Source organism: Hylaeus volcanicus, chromosome 8 (assembly GCF_026283585.1).
Source record: "Hylaeus volcanicus isolate JK05 chromosome 8, UHH_iyHylVolc1.0_haploid, whole genome shotgun sequence".
In the NCBI taxonomy this organism is placed as follows: Eukaryota; Metazoa; Arthropoda; class Insecta; order Hymenoptera; family Colletidae; genus Hylaeus; species Hylaeus volcanicus.
Window position 1 is genome coordinate 15,276,765 of NC_071983.1, and position 23,153 is coordinate 15,299,917.

A 23,153-nucleotide genomic window follows, 5' to 3' on the forward strand; every position below is an offset into this window, starting at 1 on the left:
TGATCACGACCGCGACCGCGAAGCAACGACTCAAAGAGTCGAGACCTGAAGAATCGAGAGCAGATTCCGAAACAAACGGACAGAAGCTCCGTTTGCATCGTGATCGCAACGACTCCTCAAATCCACCTACAGGTGCAGACCCATCACGTACGCGCGCGACCTACCCAACTAAAGTGACGAGATCTGCCCTGGACCCTACCTACTGGGATTTAACATACACACCACAAGTTAAGTTACCTACCTACCTAGCCCTATATTTAAAAATGGCAAAACAATCACACCAACACACTCGCTCAACGATCCTCAATCAAGGCTCTCGGGCGCTACCTAAACTAGGGAGATGTCCCGGGACACCTCCGACACCCGAGGATACCATGCACAACATTCACACTCTAAAGATACGTACCAGTTCCTGAAATCGACTGACAAAGGCTAACGAACATTGCGTACATCTAAATATTATATATAAATATTTATATGCGATACTTTAAGGTGATGCTATCATTGAGAGTTCTCTATAATTTCATCACCAATTTATTATTTTCATTCTGTATAGAGAATGTATACTTTCTTTTATTATATAATATTAAGAAGCTAACTTTGCATATGCAAAAGGATATGCATGTAGTAATGTAAAAAGTCATCAGATAATTTATGAATAAAAGATAAATCAAAGTTTGATATTATTGTAAAGAATAGTAATAGAAGAGTGGTATAAAAAAGACCACTTCGTTTATAGATTATAAATAATAATACATTGTTTAACCGACGCAAATCCACAGCCTAACCACGCACACACACATGCGGAAATTACGTCGGTGCACGATACGTTTGCACAAAGTCAGTCGCTCATATAAAAATGGATTAATATTACAGACTAAGTCATCGTGCCCGTTGCCTTCGCTCATCCAAGTAGCACCTGGGCACGTGAATGAGTTCGGACAACGAACACGGAAGGGTTAAACCTGAAAATCCTCGATAAAAAGAATAATTAGTAAATCTAAGCGGGCTAACATTCGTTCCTTCTTTGTCATTTAATTTTATAGTAAAAGTGACTCGACTTTTAATATATAAAAATTTGGAAATTGAATTATCAAGAAAAATGACTCTAATTAAAATTGAATTATTAAGAAAAATGACTAGTCAAAATTGAATTATCAAGAAAAACGACTGTAATCAAAATTGAGTATAAAGAATATTATTGAATTGAATTGAATATTAAGATAAATATTGATCTACTTTCAGGTGATTCCATTTGTCAAAGTATATTTTTTAAGGAACATACAAAAGTGCTTAAAATGTGTTTACTTTGACTCAGAAATCGACCGATCGCGGAGCCTCCTTCTTGTACATACATAAAAACTTCAACGGAATAAATGTATATATACTTCTAAGTATACTTAGAAGAACGAAAATATAAGTATATTTAATACATTTATATATTTAATTATATTATATATAATATATATATTATTGTATTTTTGAAAATTATATTTGAAGTCATAACTTGAAATGTATAGAAAAAATCTACTATATTTTTATACATCATGATTTTATAAATATCTATATGTATATACTCTCAGCAATAAGTATTTGTATCAAAAAATATTGATTGCAAAATGGAATATCATTTTATCGTTTTATTAATAGAAAACGCCAAGTACAAGAAGACCCTATCCTGCACTAAGAAATAAAGCAGGTGATGTTACTACTCATGAGTATGCTCTGCAATGCATACCCATGGTCACTATACTCGCCAAAGACCACGTATACAACTAGTCACCCGTGCCGATTCGGACCTTTCGTCCTACGACATGATTGGGGACCAGAGGAACAGAAATGCATTCGACTCACCAACCGTTGTCTTGATACAGGGCTATGTAGTAGCTCTGCTGTCGCTGATCATCGGAGTAGCTCTGCTGTCGCTAATCATCGGAGTAGCTCTGCTGTCGCTGATCATCGGAGCACGTCAAAATCGCAGTAGCTCTGTTTTATCTGCGACGAACTTCTGCGTCAAAGTTCTTTTGTTTCAATGATATAGAAAATCTGCAAGAAAAATTACATGAATTAATAACATGTTTCAAAAATTGCAGTAGTTACAATATTAAAACATTAAAATTGCAAAATCATACATTTTACGTTTGTACAAAAAAGATACGCGAATGTTAAAAAAATGTTTAACTTTGATCTGTCATGTTTCTAACATATTTAAAGTGGATTATAAAAATGTGTAGCTTCATAAATATTTCAAGTTTCTAAAAAGTGTAGTGTAATGAAGTAAATGTGCATAAACTCACAAAATTTATTAGTTTATAATGAATGTAAGAAGAAACTGTCTAAATTTGCAAATTCTTACGTTTTATATGTGTACAACAAAGGTATGTAAATGTTGAAAGAATATTTAAGTTTTTATCTGATATGTTTCTAACATATTTGTTATGAATTTTAAAAATGTGCATACGTGTCATAAATGTTCACAGTTTCTAGAAAATATAGCGTACCATAGTAAAAGTGCTTCGACTCATAAAATTTGTCAGTTTATAACGAATGTAAGAAAAATTGTATAATTTTGCAAATTTACAGTTTTTTCTTACATTCATTATAAATTGATAAATTTTATGAGTCGAAGCACTTTTACTATGATACGCTACATTATCTAGAAACTGTAAACTTCTATGATGATATACATTTTCATAATCTCTTACTAATTTAACGAAACAGAGATAATGCAAATTTAAATATTTTTTCAGCATTTAGATACCTAGGTATCTTTTCTCTGTTTCGTTAAATTTGTAAGAAATTATGAAAATGTATGTATATCATCGTACAAGTTCACAATTTCTAGAAAATTTAGCGTACCATAGTAAAAGTGCTTCGACTCATAAAATTTATCAATTTATAATAAATGTAAGAAAAAATTGTAACTTTGCAAAATTATACAATTTGTGTCTAACAAAAGAATTTAATTATTGAAAGAATGTTTAAGATTTTACCTTTTATGTTTCATGATACACATATTTATAAGTCATTATAAATATGTTAGAAACATAAAAGATGAAATCTTAACCATTTTTTCAATATTTAGATGCTTTTGTTAAGGAGATATAAATTGTATAATTCTGCAAATTTGTACAATTTTATTCTATATTCATAATGAGCTAATAAAGTTTGAATTTACGTTATTTGAATTGCAATTGTAATTAATACATAAATATTATTTCTTTATGGTCAAGATGGTCAAAACGATTAAAATCATTATTTGTCAAAAAATGAATCAAGAACTGTAAATTTATAATTGATAATCAATGTAATCTATTGATGACATTAATTAAAGACAGTATTACCTATTATTCTGCTTTCCCCGGTAAGCTGCACAATTTTTCTGGCGTTCTGATGTCCACAAATTTCGCTCGAAATGTTCAACGTAAAGTAGCCATTTGAACGTGAAATGGCGGTTGGCGAACATCACGCAGACTCGTGGCAGATCCTGGAACATTCAAGAATTCGAATTAGAAGCCAAGTTACGATAAATATATATTTTTAGTGTATCTAAGCAACAAATTAATTAGAAAAACGAAAACAGAAACGACAATATTACTCTGGAAGACGTACTCCCCCAGTACGAATTGATATTCGAACGAATATCAATTGGTACCTCATGGAGAACAAAAATGACGAAAGTACAAAATCGATCTAATTTTCTCAAAAAACCGATTCAATTAACAAGCAATGGTATACATGGTATATTAAAGGGATGATAAGCAATAACGCAAGGTACAAATAGCAACGATTAGATGTTAATTGAAATGAATTATGCTTACCTATTAATTGCCGGATCACCGTTCGACACGACACATCTGCTCTCTCCAATTGCCGCCGAACGAAGGATGCCTCGTTCTCGGCGTCGTTCTTCTGCGCATTGGGTTCTGAGTACTCGGCCAATGAAATTTCAGTATTTAAAAGTTCCAAAGATACGTTAAACGTGATTGGTTGTCACTTTTCAATATCGTGCGCGGTCTTTTTGAACGGAAATTGAAATTGGAAAGTGAAAATATCGATATGTATGATATATGTAGATATATATTATTATTACCCTTGTCTGTACGAAATTCCCGAAATTCTTCTCTTTCTTTGATGTGTGTAACAGCAAGGGAGAAATTTGTTTACGTTTAGTAACCTTACTAACTTCGATAAATGTTTATAATCGATTTTCAATCACTTATTCTTTCATGTAGCTACACACAAAACCGATGCATCACTTATTAGAACAACTTTATTAGCTCTTTCTTAACCTAAATTATGTATCTATTATAATACAGATCACTTTCTCACAGGATATTAATTCTGAATTACATTAATTACGTTAGATTAAAGATTCAATGGTTTAGGTTATGACGTGATCGACTAATTTATGTAGTATGAATATCCTAATTTTGGAACAATACTACTAATGTTATTACATTTATTCATTGTAAACGGTACGGACAAGATTATTAAATTAAAGCATCGGTAAAATATGTTTGTCAGGGTTAGGGTTCTTAACTATTCATTTTTACATGGAGTCGATAAATCAGGTCGCAGAATATGATCAGTAAAAATAACAAATAAACATATGTCAAGAACTAAGATATTTATTTTGTAAATAATACACATTATTATATACCTATCACACCAAATCTCAGACTTTCAGACTTTGTAATGCTTTTTGTACCTAAGGTTCCATAAAATGAACTTGATGCTCATACGTTCAATGTTTTCAAATATAAGATTATAAAATGCACATCAATGCACATTGTTGAAGTCATCTAAGAACTTCAGTTGTTTCGTATATTTTCTTTATTACACAAAAATGGAACGTTATCAAATACAGAAACCACTAACTGTGTTAAAGCCACTTTTGCGATTCTTTGATGAAAAATACCAATGTTGATCCTGCACAAAATGTTGCTAATGTCCTAACAAAAATTCCAAATAAGAATATACAATAATGTCCTTCAAAAAATTGTTTCCATTTTATCAATTTAAATAAAAGTATTTAATTAGAAGCTTGAAATAAGAGCTTTCTAATTGATTACTGTGCGTATTATTATTTACTTGAATGAGAGTACTTAATGATGGTGTATCATCTTTCAGTTTATCTGTCATCGCAAGGAATATCATTCTACCCCAAGCTTTTGGTGCTACATACAGGGTTGAAGTAAAATTTAATTTCTACAAATGTGTACTATGAAACATAAAAGGTACAATCTTAAACATTCTCATTCTCTCAACAGTTGGACACCTCTGTCAGACAGATATAAAATGTACACTTTTGTTAGTTTATATAATTCTTTGCTAAATTTATTATAAACTGATAAATTTTGTAAATTCATGCTCTTTTATTATACTTTCTAGAAACTTTGAACATTTATGACGATACAAATTTTTATAATTTGTTACAAATATGTTAGAACCGTAACAGATAAAAACTTAAAGATTTTGTCAATATTTAGATACCATTACTAGGCAGGTATAAAATGTATACTATTGTAAATTTACACAATTATTCTTATGCTTATTAACATCTGATAAATTTTGTCAATTCGTGCACTTTACCTATATTTTACTACAATTTCTAGAAATTTTGAACATTTATGACATTTTTATAATTCACTACAAATATATTACAAACATAATAGATAAAGTCTTGAACACTCTTTCAACATTTAGATACCTTTGTTAGACAGATAGGAAATATATGCTATTGGAAATTTACACAATCTTCTTCTTAAATTGATTATAAACTGAGAAATTTTGTTTAATTTATGCACTTTTACTACATTTTGTATTGTGTATGTAGCATTATCAAGTTAATGGACACACGGTGATATCTTAATATACGCTTTGTTACTCGTGGCACTGTTTGCACGTTTTAACATAACCAAATTAAATAACAAAACTAAACAAAACGTCATAGTCTGATAGTCATATGTTCTTCAGTCGCTTGGCTGAATGCAGCGCATATACTTTTGCATATTGTGTATATGTGTGTAGACCGTGGTGCGAGACTCAAATTAACTAAAATATTATATAAACTAAAAATTTATCTTCAATTCTAATGGATTCAAATTCTAAGTATTGTACATTTTGAAACATATTATTAATTCATGTAACTTTGTTGCAGATTTCATACATCATCAAGCAGAAGTACTTTGAAGTTCGACGCAGGTAAAGCAGAGCAACTCGGAAGTTCGACGTAGGTAATGCAGAGTTACTCCAATGTTCGACGTGGGTAAAGCAGAGCTACTCCGATGTTCGACGTGGGTAATGCAGGTCTACAGTGGCTAATGGTAAAGCAGGCTAAAGGTTTGATGGCGCCACGTGTTTGCATTTTTGCCTTTAGCTATCAGGCATTGCCGAGAACTCGAGATCAAGTGTGGAAAAGTGAGGTTGGGAGACCATCTATCAGTATCACACCTTTCACTATGTCATCCGATAAAAAACTGTCGGATGTTACGAAAAAGATATCCGAAATGGACACGGAGGAAACTGGGAAAAAGTTGACACACAAAGAAAAGAAGAAATTAAAAAAACAGCAGGAATATGAGAAAACAATGGAAATGTTGACCAAGACCGGTGGTCAGGGTCACAGCGAACTGGAATCCAACTTTACCGTGTCTCAATCTCAAACCCAGCAACGCACCAACCAACAATTAGAACATGCTGTTGATATCAAAGTGGAAAACTTTAGTATCGCTGCCAAAGGAAAGGAGTTGTTCACTAATGCTAGTTTACTAATCGCACAAGGCAGACGTTACGGTTTGGTAGGGCCAAACGGGTATGGACTTTTCTACCTATCGATGGACAAAGTGTCATTTCTATGCCTTCTTATCTTATTTTCTTTTCAGACACGGCAAGACCACTTTATTGCGTCACATTGCCAAAAGAGCGTTTGCTATTCCATCCAGCATCGATGTTTTGTACTGTGAGCAAGAAGTTATCGCAGATGATACTCCAGCTGTACAAGTAGTACTCGATGCAGACGTCAAATGTAAAGAATTAATGACGGAATGCAAACGCTTGGAAGAATTAGTGGAACAAGGAGATACTTCTATTCAAAGTAGATTGCAAGAGGTTCTAGTATTTTCTCTCCTGTTCCGTTCAAATAGATAGATAGATGTATGCTTTAATGATTTTCTTTTCATAACGCTTATCCTACAGGTTTACGAAGAACTGAAAATAATCGGAGCAGATTCCGCGGAACCGCGGGCTAGGAGAATTCTTGCTGGTTTAGGATTTAGTCGTGCCATGCAAGATCGTGCGACAAAGAATTTTTCCGGTGGTTGGCGTATGCGTGTTTCTCTTGCAAGAGCTCTCTTCTTAGAACCTACTTTACTATTGCTCGACGAACCAACGAATCATTTAGATTTGAATGCTGTCATTTGGTTGGACAATTATCTACAAGCATGGAAAAAGACGTTATTAATTGTTTCTCATGACCAAAGTTTTTTGGATAACGTGTGCACAGACATAATTCATTTGGATCAGCAGAAACTATTTTATTACAAAGGAAACTACAGTATGTTCAAAAAGATGTACGAACAAAAGCGAAAAGAAATGATAAAAGCGTACGAGAAACAAGAAAAGCGACTCAAGGACCTCAAAGCCTCTGGTCAAAGTAAAAAACAAGCTGAAAAGAAACAGAAAGAAGCTTTAACGAGGAAGCAAGAAAAAAATCGAACAAAAATGCAAAAACAAGACGACGACACGACGCCTACGGAATTGTTACAGAAACCTAGAGAATATATAGTGAAATTTAGTTTTCCCGATCCACCTCCCTTGCAACCACCCATTCTTGGTCTTTACAGTACGTTGTAGATCGTTCTATCCTTCGCTTCCTTATTTATGCAAATATCGCTTTTGAAAATTCATATTTTATTTCAGATGTCAACTTTTCGTACCAAGGACAAAAGCCGTTATTTATCAACGTTGATTTTGGAATAGATTTAAGTTCTAGAATAGCTATAGTAGGACCTAACGGTGTCGGTAAATCCACATTTTTAAAATTATTAACCGGTGATTTGCAACCAGTGAAAGGAGAATTAATAAAGAATCATCGACTGGTAAGGGATTTACCATAATAAGACATCATCTTACTTTTCGAAAAAGAATCCATCTATTAAATTGCTCTTATCGTTTTCAGAGGATAGGTAAGTTCGACCAGCACTCTGGCGAACATCTAACCGCTGAAGAAACGCCGTCGGAATATTTAATGCGTTTGTTCGATCTTCCGTATGAGAAAGCTAGGAAACAATTAGGAACATTTGGACTCAGCTCCCACGCTCATACAATTAAAATGAAAGATTTATCGGGAGGTCAAAAAGCGCGAGTCGCTTTAGCAGAATTATGTTTGAATGCACCCGACGTTGTAATTTTAGACGAACCGACCAACAATTTGGATATAGAATCTATCGATGCTCTGGCCGATGCTATTAACGAATATAAAGGAGGAGTTATTATTGTTTCTCACGACGAACGTCTAATCAGAGACACGGAATGTTGTTTATACGTTATCGAAAATCAACAGATTAATGAAATTGATGGAGACTTCGACGATTACAGGAAAGAACTGTTGGAAAGTCTAGGAGAAGTTATTAACAATCCGAGTATAGCCGCAAATGCTGCTGTTCTACAATAATCATTTTGCCTTTGTATTCTCCAGCGGCCTGTAAAAACGATCCCTTCGGACACAACTATTCGTTAGGTAGATTAAGTGCTTTTTACCCTCAACAATTATCGAGTTCCGATTATTCGTTTAAAAATGCGATTATCAGTACTTTAAATGCAAAAGATCATTTCACTTGTGTCCGAAGGTATTCAAAGTTTAAACAAATATTGCGTCTGATAGGGCTAAGATATTGTCAAATTGTAATATATTCGCAACTTACGATTTCTATTTGAATTGCAAATGTTATGTCTATGAAAAAGCTGAAAAGTATCGATCGCTTCTGACACGAGTTTTATTGGTAAAATATCATTGTTTCAAGTTCTTTCATTTTTCGTGTCTGACACGTGCAATTCAAACGATTAGAAACATTATTCGAGTCTACGAAGAAATATTTATATACATATGTATTAAGTTCTGACCAGAACTGTATTTTGTATCATAAATATTTACTTCATGTTTAAATGACAGAAATAAAAATTATTCGCAGAATGATTTCGAAATAAATGATCTGCGCGTACATGAAGTTTGTTTAAAGTTGACCTATAGTAACTTTAGAATATATGTTCCGTGGATTTCGATTTGGATAAAAAAAAACAACAAAAAAATCAAGTAATTCGCGATACTATTTATCGAAAGGAATCGGAGAAATTTTCTTATCGTATACTGTTCTAGTGATTTCCGAGAAACCGAAAGAGAGTTGGTTCTACTGAAAACTGAAATGCGTATAACCGGCGGCGCAATGTTCGCTGCCAAAAGGGGCAGAAGAGTGATGTGAAAATTGTCAAATATTTTGTGCGAGGTGGTGTCCCGCGGTGAACTTGATACTGTTCTAAAAGACCATCGCGATGTCCAGTACCCTGGAAAATAAGATTTTGAATTTGCAAGAGCGTCTCAGAGCAGAAAATGAATCGAGAGACAAGGACAGACAAAGTGGCGAGGTTGGACCAGGAACGGGCATTCAGTCGTCATCCACGGGAACTGTCTCGACTTCTGCCTCACGACGTAAGTTCTTTTTAAATATCGCACGTCATTCGTCAGAGTAATTCAATTTTTTCTTTACCCGTTTTATCTCGGAATGTTCCGAACGGATCCGCCACTTTCCTTGTTGTACAGGTTATGTTGACCATCACAATTTATTCTGTTAATTCTATATATCGTACACTTTTCATTCCATTCTTTACCTCGTACTTTATTTTATTCAAATTGTTTGCAAATTAACGCTTCTACGCGACGATATTTTTCAATTCTACTCAAAAGCTCGGAATTCGAGATAAATGGGTATCCGTTTAAACGAATCGTATAAACAAAAACAATGTACTTGTTTCGTATCGAAGGAACAAACTGTTTTTTGGCTTTCGTCGAGTGGAATAAATATCCTTTTCCATCTTTTACGCAGTTTTAAGTTACTTCTTATCTTCAAAACTACCACTTCTGTTGTTGTTGTTGTTTTCTTTTTACCATTTTTTAACGAAAGTTGAATGTCCTTTTAATCTTTCGACATTTTACCAAGGCAAGTGTAATTAGATACAAGAATGATGCTTAATCTTCTTAATACAGCTCCGATCCCGACTTTAAAAGTCTCACAGATACCTCCGAAGAAACAAGATAGCGAATTTGAGTCGAAACTACAGGAAATTATGAAGATGAATGGTATTTTGAATATCAACGGACAGAGATATCAAACTGAAATGAAAGATTTGGAACACCTGGGTGAGTTGGGAAACGGTACCTGCGGACATGTCGTTAAAATGAGGCATAAACCAAGCGGCGTACTCATCGCTGTAAAACAAATGCGACGTTCTGGTAACGCGGAAGAAAATAAGAGGATAATTATGGATCTCGACGTTGTGTTGAAATCACACGATTGTCCATATATCGTACAATGTTTGGGATGTTTCATCACAGAATCCGATGTATGGATTTGTATGGAATTAATGGCAACTTGTTTAGACAAATTACTGAAGAGAACTAGACAAGCAATGCCGGAAGAATTTTTAGGAAAAGTTACGGTTGCTGTAAGTATGAGCAAAAGTTAGAGATTTATTTATTTTTAATTGTATCGAAAATAATAATTACGTTACACGAATAATTATCGTTTTGTAGACTGTAAAGGCATTGTCATATCTCAAAGAAAAACACGGTGTAATTCATAGGGACGTAAAACCTAGTAATATTCTTCTCGACGAAAAAGGAGGGGTAAAGTTATGCGATTTCGGTATATCCGGTAGATTAGTCGACAGTAAAGCAAAAACCAGAAGTGCGGGATGTGCTGCTTACATGGCTGTAAGTATAATCGTTCCATACACCGTGAAAAGTTTAAATCATTTTGTAAAACGTATCTTTAAACGTATTTCCCATAGCCCGAAAGAATAGATCCTCCCGATCCAACGAAGCCAGATTACGACATACGAGCAGATGTGTGGAGTTTGGGTATTACGTTAGTAGAATTAGCTACCGGAGTATTCCCTTATCGAGATTGTAAGACTGATTTTGAGGTAAATAATTCACCGGTTATTGATAACGTTACGCGTGTTAACCCAGACTTGTTTTACCGTTATTGAAATTTATAGGTACTGAGCAGAGTAGTACAAGACGACCCTCCATCCCTTCCATCGGATGCACTCTTTTCAAAGGAGTTTAGAAGTTTTGTGTGTTGCTGCCTTACAAAAAATTACAAACATCGTCCAAAATATCACAAGCTCATGGAGCATTCTTTCATTCGAAAATACGATGTACCTCAAGATGACGAAACAAACTCCTCTGTTCTAAATTCTGGCTGTCAATGGTTTGGCAGGGTTATGCGACAATTAGAACCAAGGTACACTGTTATCAACTATATTTATTAGAAGTGCTAAAGTGTAGTTTTCAGACATTACATAGGATACCGTTGAATAAGAAAAAAAATGTATGTCGTCGTAAAATATGGTAGACGCATATACCATTAGAAAGTATTGTTACATAGAAGCGAATAAAATTTTAAACATAGCATGAAATTCCCAACTAATATCATACTGATTTGGTTTGGTTTGAGAATAACCGGGTATGTTGTTTTTTTATATTAGTTTAAAACAATGTTAACACACTTGAGTATTGATGGTTAACGGGTAGGTATTAAAGCGGCTCGAGAAATGATGCTGTCACTAGTTTCAAAGTTGGGTTTACGTTGGATACGCCAGTTTTTACATATTTATCTTTTATTCATTGCCAAATGACATTTTGCAAACCTGTCCGTACATTTCGATTAAAAGTTTGCGTGCGTGTTGAATTGTGTTGCAGCGTTGAGCTTGAGGGAGGCAGCGCAGCATAGCATCCCCCCTCTCCCTCGCCCTCGCCCTCGCCCTTGCCCTTGCCCTTGCCCTTGCCCCCTCTTCCATTTCTCCTAAAAATTTATCCAAAAATTCCAAAAAACTTACAAAAAAATAAACCTCACAATTATCCAAAACTCTGCCCGATTTTCATTTCGAGTTGTTTGGTTTGTGCACGCGCCTGTTACACACCCCACCTTTCAACCCCCACTCATGGTAAGCATTGTTTTTATTTATTTCAATATTTGTTTATTTGTCTTTATATTATTATGTAGCGACTTGCCAGTCATATGGCACAAATTATTTTTCCCTGTGCACACTCCATTCATCAAAAAAAGATTTCGATTACATTTATGCTTTTAACCTTCTTTTAAGCTAGAAAATATCGATTGGACATTTTAGTTGTCTTTCAGCATGAAATATTTTACATTTTTTCTTTTTTTTCTTTAGTTTCGAACACAGATAGCATCTATGATTTGTTACCTTAGAAAAAAAAATTCCTCTATCCTTGTCTGTGTTGCATGATATATGATTAACGCTCTAACTTCTATTAACTCTCTGCAGACTTAGTTCTTTTGCAGACACACACCGTGGCACAGTTGTCTTGGCTGGCAGTGGCATTCACAAATGAATCATGATATCCGGACGTTCATTATTTCTGATATCGATGGTATAAAAAACTATAGTATTAACGCTGTGTACAATTCAGTTTCAGATTGTCAGGGTGGCAGCAGCGAGTTACCGGACATGTATCTCTAAAACAAACGGCTCATCTCAGAGCTCAATCCGAAGTACCAGCTTTTTTAAGAAGCAATGTCACCAAAGACTCACAGAATTCCAGTTTTCTGCCGTTTCATCAACGATCAAATAGCGAGAATGGTGCGAATTATGTATCTTACAGTCCATACGCTCTTAGACGAAAGGAAATATCCAGGCCGTTTTCTCCTCCTTCGTCGAACGATGTGGACGCATCGGAAACGAATTTTCAACGATCCTATTCACCGTACAGACAACACGTCGATCAAAACAGAGACTACTCTTCGAATCACTGTTCGATTAATGGACAGGGTAGACAAGAAGGAAGACCGTTCTCTCCTTATCGACAAGATGCTAATGTAGATGCAGGGAACAGACTGTATTCACCGTACCACGGCCGCTTTACGGAAGATCGAGACATCCGCAAAGAACGATGGCAAGGTGTTTCTAGATCATTGAGTCCGTTCGCTCGTGACTACTCACCTTGGAGGCGAGAAAACGTCGATCCTCCAAATGTAGTGCAACCAACGGAAAGTGGTCGCTATTCACCGTTTCTTCAACAACGACTAGGACAAACCCCACCTGTGCCTCAAACTCATCCGCAATCGCAAGATATTTATGGTAGTCCCATGATTAGTCGTAAAAGGTAAATTTTCAATAAAATTTTTTTAGTACTATTACTGTCATCATCATTACTATCTAATTAACAGTCTATATAAGTTTCTGGTAATCTTAACTTGTGTTGTTTCACTGATTTTAATGCAGGTTTCCTTCCGAACCTCCCCCACAAGGTTCTCATGGTTCTACCAGCCCCGAATTATTAATATCCCGTTTTGCACATCAAATGAAGCAAGATCCTCCACCTGTTATGCCACCAACACAGACTGGATCAAAAGAATCCGCTAAGAAGCGTTTCGCTTCCTACGTTCGTCTTAGGCTCGGAAGTGAACGTGCACCCTCGCCGGAACCACCACCAAGACTGAGTCGTGGTGAATCTCCTCTCGTTCTTAGAAGGAATTTAGTGGATCAAGCGTCTCCTTCTTTTGCACGAAGGTAATGCCATTTTGATTTCTTTTCTTTGAAGGATGCTCGTTACAAATCAAATTTATTATTATTAATTTTATTCGCAAAGGTACGTCTCGTCCTCGCCGCCTCAACCTCCACCGAGGAGATTGTCGGAAAGCAATTCCGTGCCCGGTAGTCCTCAACATGTACGAGCTCGTCTACGTTACACCCCCGAACCTCAGAGAAGACCTCCGCCACCATAACCCACCGTTACGATTAACTCGTATTCCTTGTTGGTGCCATATGCGATAAAAGTAACTGAATTAATCATATGTACCACGTAGAATGGTGTTGTAATCAACGATGGTCGTGCACATAGAGTGGTCTGTGCACAGTGTACTTGAAAACGATTCTAAACCAAAAAATAGTTGTTTGTAATACTCGGTGACACCGTGAACTATAGCGTACGTATTTTAATCGAAAAAAAGACTCGAATACGTACCGTGTATGATATTATTTTACATTTACCGAGCACGGAGAAAGTTCTTCGTAAAAACGAAACGAAAGGTTAGGCTTCTAGATTCGAGAGGATGGTCTTTGGGATTAATTTTCACGCGACTTTCTTTCGTGGCTGTAACGTAACGCGTTGAACTACTTTGTCAATAATTCTCTTGTCGACGTGTATTTATATATTATAGGATGCAATCACCGATGCAATACGATGCTCAACTTTTTATATTGCTTGTAAAGATACAGATAAATGTAGTATGTTCGACGTTTTTCTAAAAAAAAAAAAAAGAAAAAGGAAAAAATAATAATAAACAAACACACAAACAAAGCAAAGATGAAGAAAATCGTTAATAGGAGATGCGGCATCGTACTGAACGCGTAAACCGTTCCTATCACACTTCGTTTACGCTTCTGTTTTAATCGAGGGACACAAACGAGAGAATATTTCGAACAAAACTCGCGAAAAAGCTCTCTTCTCTTCCTCGAGCGGCCTTGCAGTATCTCTGCAACTCGACTTAGCAATGGCGATATTTTTCACGTTTCATTATTGTTTGTAACAATACCAAACGTATACTGCGATCGCAGTCACGAGTCGATCGAATGAAAACCAAATCGTAAGAGTTACAAACGACGTCTCTAAGAGGAAAGCACAATATTCACGTCTCCTAGATTCTGCGACTTTCAACAAATGTATATTATTTAAATAAGAGGCGTGTTTGGGCTAGAACGTTGTAATTATTATTTTTAATTAACATTTATTCATTAACATTGTTCAGTCTACACCCGTAATCACCTTTGTCGCTTATTTGACAAAAGGATCTGTTGCAATGTAAATAAACTTATATTTATACGATTCGTTTCCTGTTTCCTTCGGTTTTTCTTTATTTATCCCATCTATGTGTACATCAAATCTCAGTATTCTAACCACCACTGCTTAATAGTTACAATGTATTTTTATTATTTCTTGCCACGTAATCCTAAGCAATTTTTGTTTTCCGAGCGCTTACGCACGTTTACATTACATCGTTGTAATTGTTGTGAATTTCAACATTAACAGTAATTCCATTTATTCGACGTATACAAGCAAAGCTATGAGATAATAATAATGGCTTCGAAATATTAATTCTATGCTCGTTCAACGTAAACCCAAATACTGTTTTATAGTCGGTATCGAAACAATTTTGCATATCACGTCAGTTTTACTCTCTCACGCATACATTTACAAGTACACTTGTGATTTTAAATAGAATTGCAAAATTATAAAAACCTTGGACGATTTGTAGTTCACTTCTTTTTTCTTTCTTTTTACCGACTTTCGATTGTACGATAAGATTCTACTATGCACCTATAGGAAGAAATTAAATGTGTTGTAAAATAAAACAATTTGGCCGGAAATATAGCGTTCCTCCATTCTAGTTGACAGTAATGAATTACAGAAGAATTCATTATCTTTTTTACTTTGAATGTATAGGTATACTAGGCTTTCGATCGTGTATTATTTTACAGACGAGGCATGTTTTTTTCTCGCGTAATTATACAGTGTACCAAAGAGATCCTGTAAGTTGAAGAATCTGAGAGAGAGATAAAGAGAAAGAATATATAATTTTATGCTAAAAGGGCTCGGTCGAAGATCATTTTAAAAATAAATTCATCGCTCGAATCGGCCCGTCCCTGAGCGAGTGAGCAATCAATATGGCCTCCAGGTCTGTGCGGGGCACGCCAGCGTAGCGTAGATATATTCTCGAAAAACTTTGGAACAAATGGTTTCTGTGATAATATAATTAGCGAAGCTGTTGGAAAGTGCACGGAGAGATATATTGACGATATTCGTTCAACTATCGGTCATAGTATTCAGTCAGAACGAAACTCGGAAGGCGTGTTGCGCTACCATCGTGGCTACTTGTATTTGGCGGAAGACATCGTTGACGTTGAACGTTGGCGGTTGGACTGGAGTTCGGTAACTGTTCGGCGTCTAGCGATTAATTTAAATGACTGTCTAAAATTTGGGATGAAGTCGTTATTTAAGTGTAAAGATTCCTAGTTTCCAGTGAGAAATTTTGGTATTATTATGTCGGAGATTAAAAACAAGGAAGCTGCCACGATGGAGGGTTGTCAAGAAGGGGGCGAAGAGGAAGGTATGATGGTTGCCGAGAGGGTCGAAGATAAGGTCAGTATCCAACAGATCCTCGAAGGTATGACGAATGAATTTAACAAAAGCGTGAGTCCCGTAAAAAACGCAGAAATTAATCAATCGGAGATGTCGGATCACGAGGAGGTCGAAAAACCGGTGGCGAGTCCTGACCAAGTTCTAGCAATCGAATCGGAACCCGTCGGCGACAACAACGAAGAGGTTGTTCCTATAAAAGAAAATGTCACCTCTAGTCCAATAGGAATAGATGAAAATCATAAAGAAGACGAAAATATTGGAAAACAGGAAATTTCAAAAAAAGATAACAATGGAATCCCACGTATAGTCCTTACGTTCAGGACAATCGATGAGAATACCGATCATGGTAAAAAAACAAAGATATCGAGCTGTTCTTCCAACCTCACTTTAGTTCCCGACGAATTGGTAAACTGTGATCAAATCGGTGGTGTTTCTGTAAAGATAGAGAACTCTGATGAGAATTCCGATACTATAGAAAAATCAGATTCAGAGGAAGGTAAAGCGGAAGAACAGAATAAAGATTCCGAAAGCAAAGAACCAGAGAGCGATACAGTGGACACAAAACCACCAAAGGACGATGCAGAGGTAGCAACACTCGAGGAAAACACAGTTCCTGATGAAAAAATAAAGACCGATGAAGCGGTTACATCTATAGAACTTGCGGAACAGGTGGATCGAGCAGTCGTCGAGGCTCCCGTTACTAGGAAAAGAAGAACAGGACGACCTAGATTAAGAGCACTTAGGTTTTTTATTTTCCTTCATCTCGAATACATATTCTATCCAATATTTGTAAACATTCCATAACATTTTTAGTGACCAGACAGAAGAAGCTCCAGGTCCTAAGCGTTCGGCGAGAAGACTATGCAAAGAGTCATTGAAGAGTACAGTGTTGGAGAGCGCAATGGCGAGAAAAGAAAAATCTAATTACACGGAAGAAAATTTACAATTTAAAAAACAAAGGAAATATAATAAACCAGGGAGGCCTAAGAAGGCGATCCAAGGAAAAGATCAGAATAAGCAGTTACAAACTAAGCCTCCTGACATACATCAGGAAACAGAAGTTTCCATTACCGATGGAAACGGCAATATGTCCGAGGTAAACTCAACGTTAGAATGTTCTAGAAATTCATCTATGTCGGAGAATATCGCAAACGAAACAATCCCAGACGAGTCTCAAAATTTTTCATCCGACTTTGACGGTATGCCAAAATTGTCTCCTATGATAAAAAGCGCAGAATCGCAAACAAAACTGAGTAACTCAATTGGCAGCCCCACAAGCGACGACGTACCTCTAGCAGATATCGAAAAGCCATTTTTAAAACCAGCTACTGCAGGTAGACCTAAGCGAGAAAGGGGACGGCCTCGAGGAAGCCAAGGTGCAAGAAAAATCGCAAAGGCAGATTTATTCGAAGGTAGAAATTCAATTAAACTATATACGGATTCGTATTTTTAACCAATCAACGATAATACATAGAGGTATTCTTTATAGATGGATCTGCGTCGATAGCAGAAACAGGCAAAAACAATGATTATCCCGAAGGTAGTACTCGATGTTTTGTTCGATAGACATTTATTGAGTCGAAGAAATATTTTGATTTTTATATACTTTATAGAAGGCACAGTACCTGCTAAAAGGACACGGAGAAGTATGGCTCCGAGTCCCAGTCCTGCGGAAGGACAAGCCTCGAAGCCAGAATCGACCGCGATTATGAGCGAAGTTAGTGTTAGTAGCGAAGAAGTTTATGTTTATTATTTATTCAATAATTTTCCTTGTTTGTAATGTTTGCTATATCTTCCAGTCTTACGGTCAATCGATGTTATGTTTGTGTCAAGTACGATCTCAACTATATGTAACGATAACTGGCTCTGGAGCACCATTATATTGTACCGCGATAGATTCAATCGATAATAAGTTGGTTGGATGCTGCAACGAGGTGGATAGCAACGATGTCGCGATGCGGAGACCTAGTACACGTGTTCCTTTTATAATCTTATGCCGGATGCACAAGGAGAGACTTCTCCGACATAATTGTTGTCCTTCTTGTGGATTGTTTTGTTCCCAAGGAAGATTTGTGCAGTGTATTAATGGTCACCAGTATCATCGTGAATGTGAAATTTATCCGAATAAGAAAGGTGTGTGTCCACATTGTGGAAGCGAAAGTACAGCATACGATGTGGTGGTCGCCATGAGTGGGCTACGAAAACCTGTCTTCATTCCTACTCGCAAGAAATTTTCAAAATTGCCCTCTGCTAAAATAAGTTTGCCAGGGAAAGGTGACAATACTAAATTGGCAGAGCGTCCTCCTAGTCCATTGATTCAACCCGATGTTATTAAAATACCTGAACCGTCTGTTAACTCTGAGAGACCGGAACGCTATACTATCATGAGTCTTTACACATCTGTAAAAAATGGGGATTTAGAGAAGTTGGTTAATGTTTTAGGTATAGTATAATGCCAACTCCACTTTACTTTGTAATTTACTATATTTTGTTAACAAATTATTGTGATGTTTCAGCATGTGGCTACAATGCGAACCATACATTCCGAGATTATGCTCATCGAACAGGTCTTCATATAGCAGCGGATAAGGGACACCTGTCTTGTGTACATGTATTGGTACAAGCTGGCGCTCAATTAGATGTAATGGATAGAAATCAGTTAACACCTTTAATGCTAGCTGCTAGCAAGGGTCAAGCTGATGTAGTAAAATATTTGATAAGAATAGGTGCTGATGTTACGTTGAAAGGAGAAGATGGGATGACTGCTTTGCACATGGCTGCCAAATCTGGTCATTTGGAAGTTTGTCGAATAATTTTAACAGAGTGTAAAGCACCAAGAACATTAGTAGGTAATGAATATTTGATCGTTTTAGAAATTACATACTGCTTAATTTAATTATATATATGTAAAATAATAATCGATGATCATTTGTTAGATTCGGTGGACGATGGTGGATGGACGAGTTTAATTTGGGCGTGTGAATTTTGTCATGCCGATGTAGCGCGATTTTTGGTAGATAAAAAATGCGATCCTTTAATTCGTGACGCGGAACAGAATATAGCGTTGCATTGGAGTGCTTTTAGTGGAAGTTCCGAAATTACAGAGATGCTTCTTAACGAAGGTTGCGATGTGAATGCTGTTAACGTCCATGGCGACACGCCTTTGTAAGTAAGAAGACAATGTTTAAATTATCTTTGCGTAAACGTCGAAATCCTAACTTTAGCATATTTAACGTGTGACAGACACATAGCTGCAAGACAAGATCAGTATGCGGTTAGCATTCTGTTATTAGCACGAGGTGCAAAGATAGGCGAAGTGAACGCTGCAGGAGAAACAGCAGTAAATTGTTGTACGAACGATGGAGATACTATGTCTGCTTTGAGATTGAATGCCAAAGTTAACGAACTTTCCGAGCATATGTGGGAAAAAACAGTAAAAATTTTAACTAAGTGACTATCAAGTTTAATGTATCTTATTCATTGACTGAACAATGTTTGTAAACTGTACTTAACCATCTACTTTTCCAGTGATATTTCGCGCGGTAAAGAAACAAATCCGATTCAGTGCGTTAATGGATATGATTCCGAAGATAAGCCTACAGATTTTCTGTACGTGACCGAGAATTGTTTTACCAGTAATATAAATGTTGATCGCACCATAACGTCTTTACAGTCTTGCCGGTGCGAAGACAATTGCAGTTCGGAAAAGTGTTTGTGTGGAAATATTAGTTTAAGGTGTTGGTACGACGAAGAAGGAAAGCTGATTCCAGAATTTAATTATACAGGTGAGTAAGACAAGTGTGTGCATCTTAAAGACTAAATTGATCAGAGGACATGTATAAACATGTATAAATGTTCTTCATTTAGACCCCCCAATGTTATTCGAGTGTAATCCAGCGTGCGATTGTAATCGTATAACGTGTAATAATCGAGTTGTTCAACATGGTTTGACACAAAGATTCCAATTATTTCGTACACAAGGAAAAGGTTGGGGCCTTCGAACGTTGCGGCACATTTCTAAAGGTTCCTATGTGTGTGAATATGTCGGTGAGATAATTTCTGATTCCGAGGCTGATCATCGCGAAGACGATTCATACCTTTTTGATTTAGATAACAGAGTGAGTATCGAGTACTTTCGAGATACGTATTTACCTTGAACGTTTAAGGTTAAATAAATTAAAGATATTTTCAAAGTGAAAAAATATGTATGTATGTTTGTATGTATGTATGCATGTATGTATGTATTCTCTGTCTGATTATGTTCACGTAGGATGGGGAAACTTATTGTATCGACGCGAGACGATATGGAAATATTGCTCGTTTTATAAACCATTCTTGCGCACCTAATCTGTTGCCAGTGCGAGTGTTCGTCGAGCATCAAGATTTGCACTTTCCTAGGATAGCATTCTTCGCGAATCGCGAAATCGAAGCGGACGAAGAGCTCGGGTATGTTACAAAAAAAAAACAATTAATGCGTGGAAATCATAACGCTTGTACACACATTAGTGTCATGCCAAGTTTTTTTTAGTTAATAAACCATTTCATGCTTGGTTTTGATGGGTTAATCCTTATCGCAGGTGGTTATAGTTTCTTCGCCTTATTCTATCTTGAAATCCTAGTCGGCTTTCCATATCGGGGTGAACATAAAATCGTTTTCGTATTTTTCCTTTCACTCGTTACTTTCGAACATGGTAAATTTTGGAATTGGCATTTATTTTAAACGAAGACGAATATATTAATGAGAATCGAAACAAGTCTACTTTTCGAGCGATCGATCGTCGTCACGAAGAGCAGTTGTTACATTGAACATTGATTTTTCAATAACATTATTCAATTTATCACCGAAGACCAATCGGAATTGTTTGCCTTCAGCTTCGATTATGGAGAGAAATTCTGGATAATAAAATGCAAGTCGTTCACGTGTACCTGTGGAGCCGAAAACTGCCGATACTCCGAGAAGACTATACAAGTTACTTTGGACAACTACCGTAGGAAAATACAGCAAGAAGAAATGCTGGCAGCTCAATCATCGTAATCCCGAAACAATTTAGCTAATTTTATGCAATCTATCCTAGTGATACTTTAACGTTCTTCCTTCTTATTACGTCGAGTGTTAATCCAGAATCTCCAAGTTTCGGTTGGAGCGAACTTTGTAAGTGGTTCGTGAAATTGAAAAAGTACAAGTACAAACGGTGATGGTATTTGCATACGCTGCGAGGATCATTTAACAGAAGAATGCATTATGTCGGTATTAAGAAGCAATTACACTGTACCGATTCGAGTTTGTAAAAGTTGTTAATGTCTACATTCGTTTGCTCGAATTTCACCGTACTTGGCTATATTGTCGTTTCTTTCCTAAGACGAGTAGTCACCGTACGAGACGTGCCACTTTACGATTCTCTTTTACGATGTGCATAATATGTACTTGTTTTACATATTTTTCGTATGCAGTGTATGGACTGTGAAATAAGTATGCATGCGTGTATGTATGTGTTCGCGGGTGTGCGCGCTGTTGTGTAGCTTCTAATCGTTATGATTTTGCATACAAAACGAACTATTAGTTTTAAAGGAAAAAAGTAAATTAATCGTTGGTATAGATGACGAGGTACGTACAGTATGTCCGAAACTCGTATCGATTTTTATGTTACTATTAAAATTACGAGATCTATTTTCGCTTATTCAGTTTCAGAGGGTGATCGTTTACGCGTGTTCGATTCATCGCGAACAGTTTAGAATGTAAGAGTACAACACCCTTTTGTACAAATTATTGACTTTTTGTATAATAAAAGAGACGTAGTTCTTTTGAATATAATACCGATGTTGCTTCAAATATACCCGATTCTTAAAACTGATTGTTTTTTCAAATTTGATCGTGTCCGGTAGCTTACTATAAATACTTGAGTATCGTTGAAAACATTTCTAATTTCAAAGTATGACTGCTAGGTGCCTTTATCATTGTTTTATCCATGATATCTGTTATACGCTATCACGTGAGGGATCCAAGCGTAATTTTAATTGAAAGTTGGAATTGTAATTAGGGCGTCCTATATACACGCATTTAAACATATAGTTCAGTGGTGTTAGTAATAGTGGCGCCATCGGTGGGAAAATGTCGAAGTTTGCAGTGAAAGTAGTTCCTCTTTTTACTGCTAGATAGCGCCACTAAGTCTAACCCTGGTTTGTCATCTAGCGGTGAACAGGCCGAACTAATTGATTGATTGATTGAACTTTATTATAGTGATAGAGTCCTTACGGACTGTTACCACTTTTTTTTGTCTTATAATTTTGTACAAAATTTTCTTTGGTCCGTTTTACAATATTTTATGTTTACATTGCTTATCAGAGTTTTTTAACCGGTCTATCGGTACATTACCATAATGTCGGTAAATAATCTTGTAAATGACAAACTTGAACGTTTTCTCACCGATGGCGCCACTAGTACTAAAACCCGCTCACTGAGCGGCTTAGTGAGCAATGACCTTCCTAAAAGTTCTCACTCATTGTCAATGATTACTTATCCCAAAGGTAAATAAGTACTTGTTCTTGCGGTATCAAAAAATAAAATATAATACAATTGCCAATACAAAAAATATGTTAAAATTCATGAAACAATGAAATATATACCAAAGAGTTACTTACCCGTTTGTTTAGATAATTATATATATATATATATATATATATATATATATATATATATATATAT

The 23,153-nt window shown here is 36.0% G+C and overlaps 3 protein-coding genes across 5 annotated transcripts; all 3 read left to right on the forward strand.

The window, feature by feature from the left end:
- Positions 1-6,275: 6,275 nt before the first annotated feature.
- LOC128880683 (ATP-binding cassette sub-family F member 1) lies at positions 6,276-9,199 on the forward strand. The gene is made up of 5 exons (XM_054131016.1): positions 6,276-6,817; positions 6,888-7,113; positions 7,201-7,846; positions 7,924-8,102; positions 8,183-9,199. Exons 1-5 carry the CDS (start codon positions 6,291-6,293, stop codon positions 8,675-8,677), a joined length of 2,073 nt encoding a protein of 690 aa, XP_053986991.1. The 5' UTR covers positions 6,276-6,290; the 3' UTR covers positions 8,678-9,199.
- Positions 9,200-9,335: 136 nt separating this feature from the next.
- Positions 9,336-15,136, forward strand: LOC128880682 (dual specificity mitogen-activated protein kinase kinase 7-like). The gene is made up of 8 exons (XM_054131015.1): positions 9,336-9,709; positions 10,265-10,722; positions 10,811-10,990; positions 11,068-11,202; positions 11,278-11,525; positions 12,722-13,414; positions 13,534-13,821; positions 13,901-15,136. The coding sequence occupies exons 1-8, from the start codon at positions 9,553-9,555 to the stop codon at positions 14,034-14,036; spliced, it is 2,295 nt and encodes a 764-aa protein (XP_053986990.1). The 5' UTR covers positions 9,336-9,552; the 3' UTR covers positions 14,037-15,136.
- A 647-nt stretch (positions 15,137-15,783) lies between these two features.
- On the forward strand, positions 15,784-22,257 carry LOC128880681 (histone-lysine N-methyltransferase EHMT1). Of its 3 annotated transcripts, XM_054131014.1 has the most exons (13): positions 15,784-16,450; positions 16,524-17,193; positions 17,264-17,862; positions 17,940-17,990; positions 18,064-18,173; positions 18,250-18,892; positions 18,967-19,299; positions 19,387-19,615; positions 19,694-19,900; positions 19,979-20,235; positions 20,318-20,568; positions 20,721-20,896; positions 21,323-22,257. In XM_054131014.1, the coding sequence occupies exons 2-13, from the start codon at positions 16,541-16,543 to the stop codon at positions 21,483-21,485; spliced, it is 3,672 nt and encodes a 1,223-aa protein (XP_053986989.1). In that variant the 5' UTR covers positions 15,784-16,450; positions 16,524-16,540; the 3' UTR covers positions 21,486-22,257. The 3 variants fall into 3 exon arrangements, with proteins under 3 accessions (XP_053986989.1, XP_053986986.1, XP_053986988.1); XM_054131011.1 differs by having other exon boundaries at positions 15,784-17,193; XM_054131013.1 differs by having other exon boundaries at positions 15,784-17,193; positions 18,064-18,167.
- Positions 22,258-23,153: the final 896 nt, after the last annotated feature.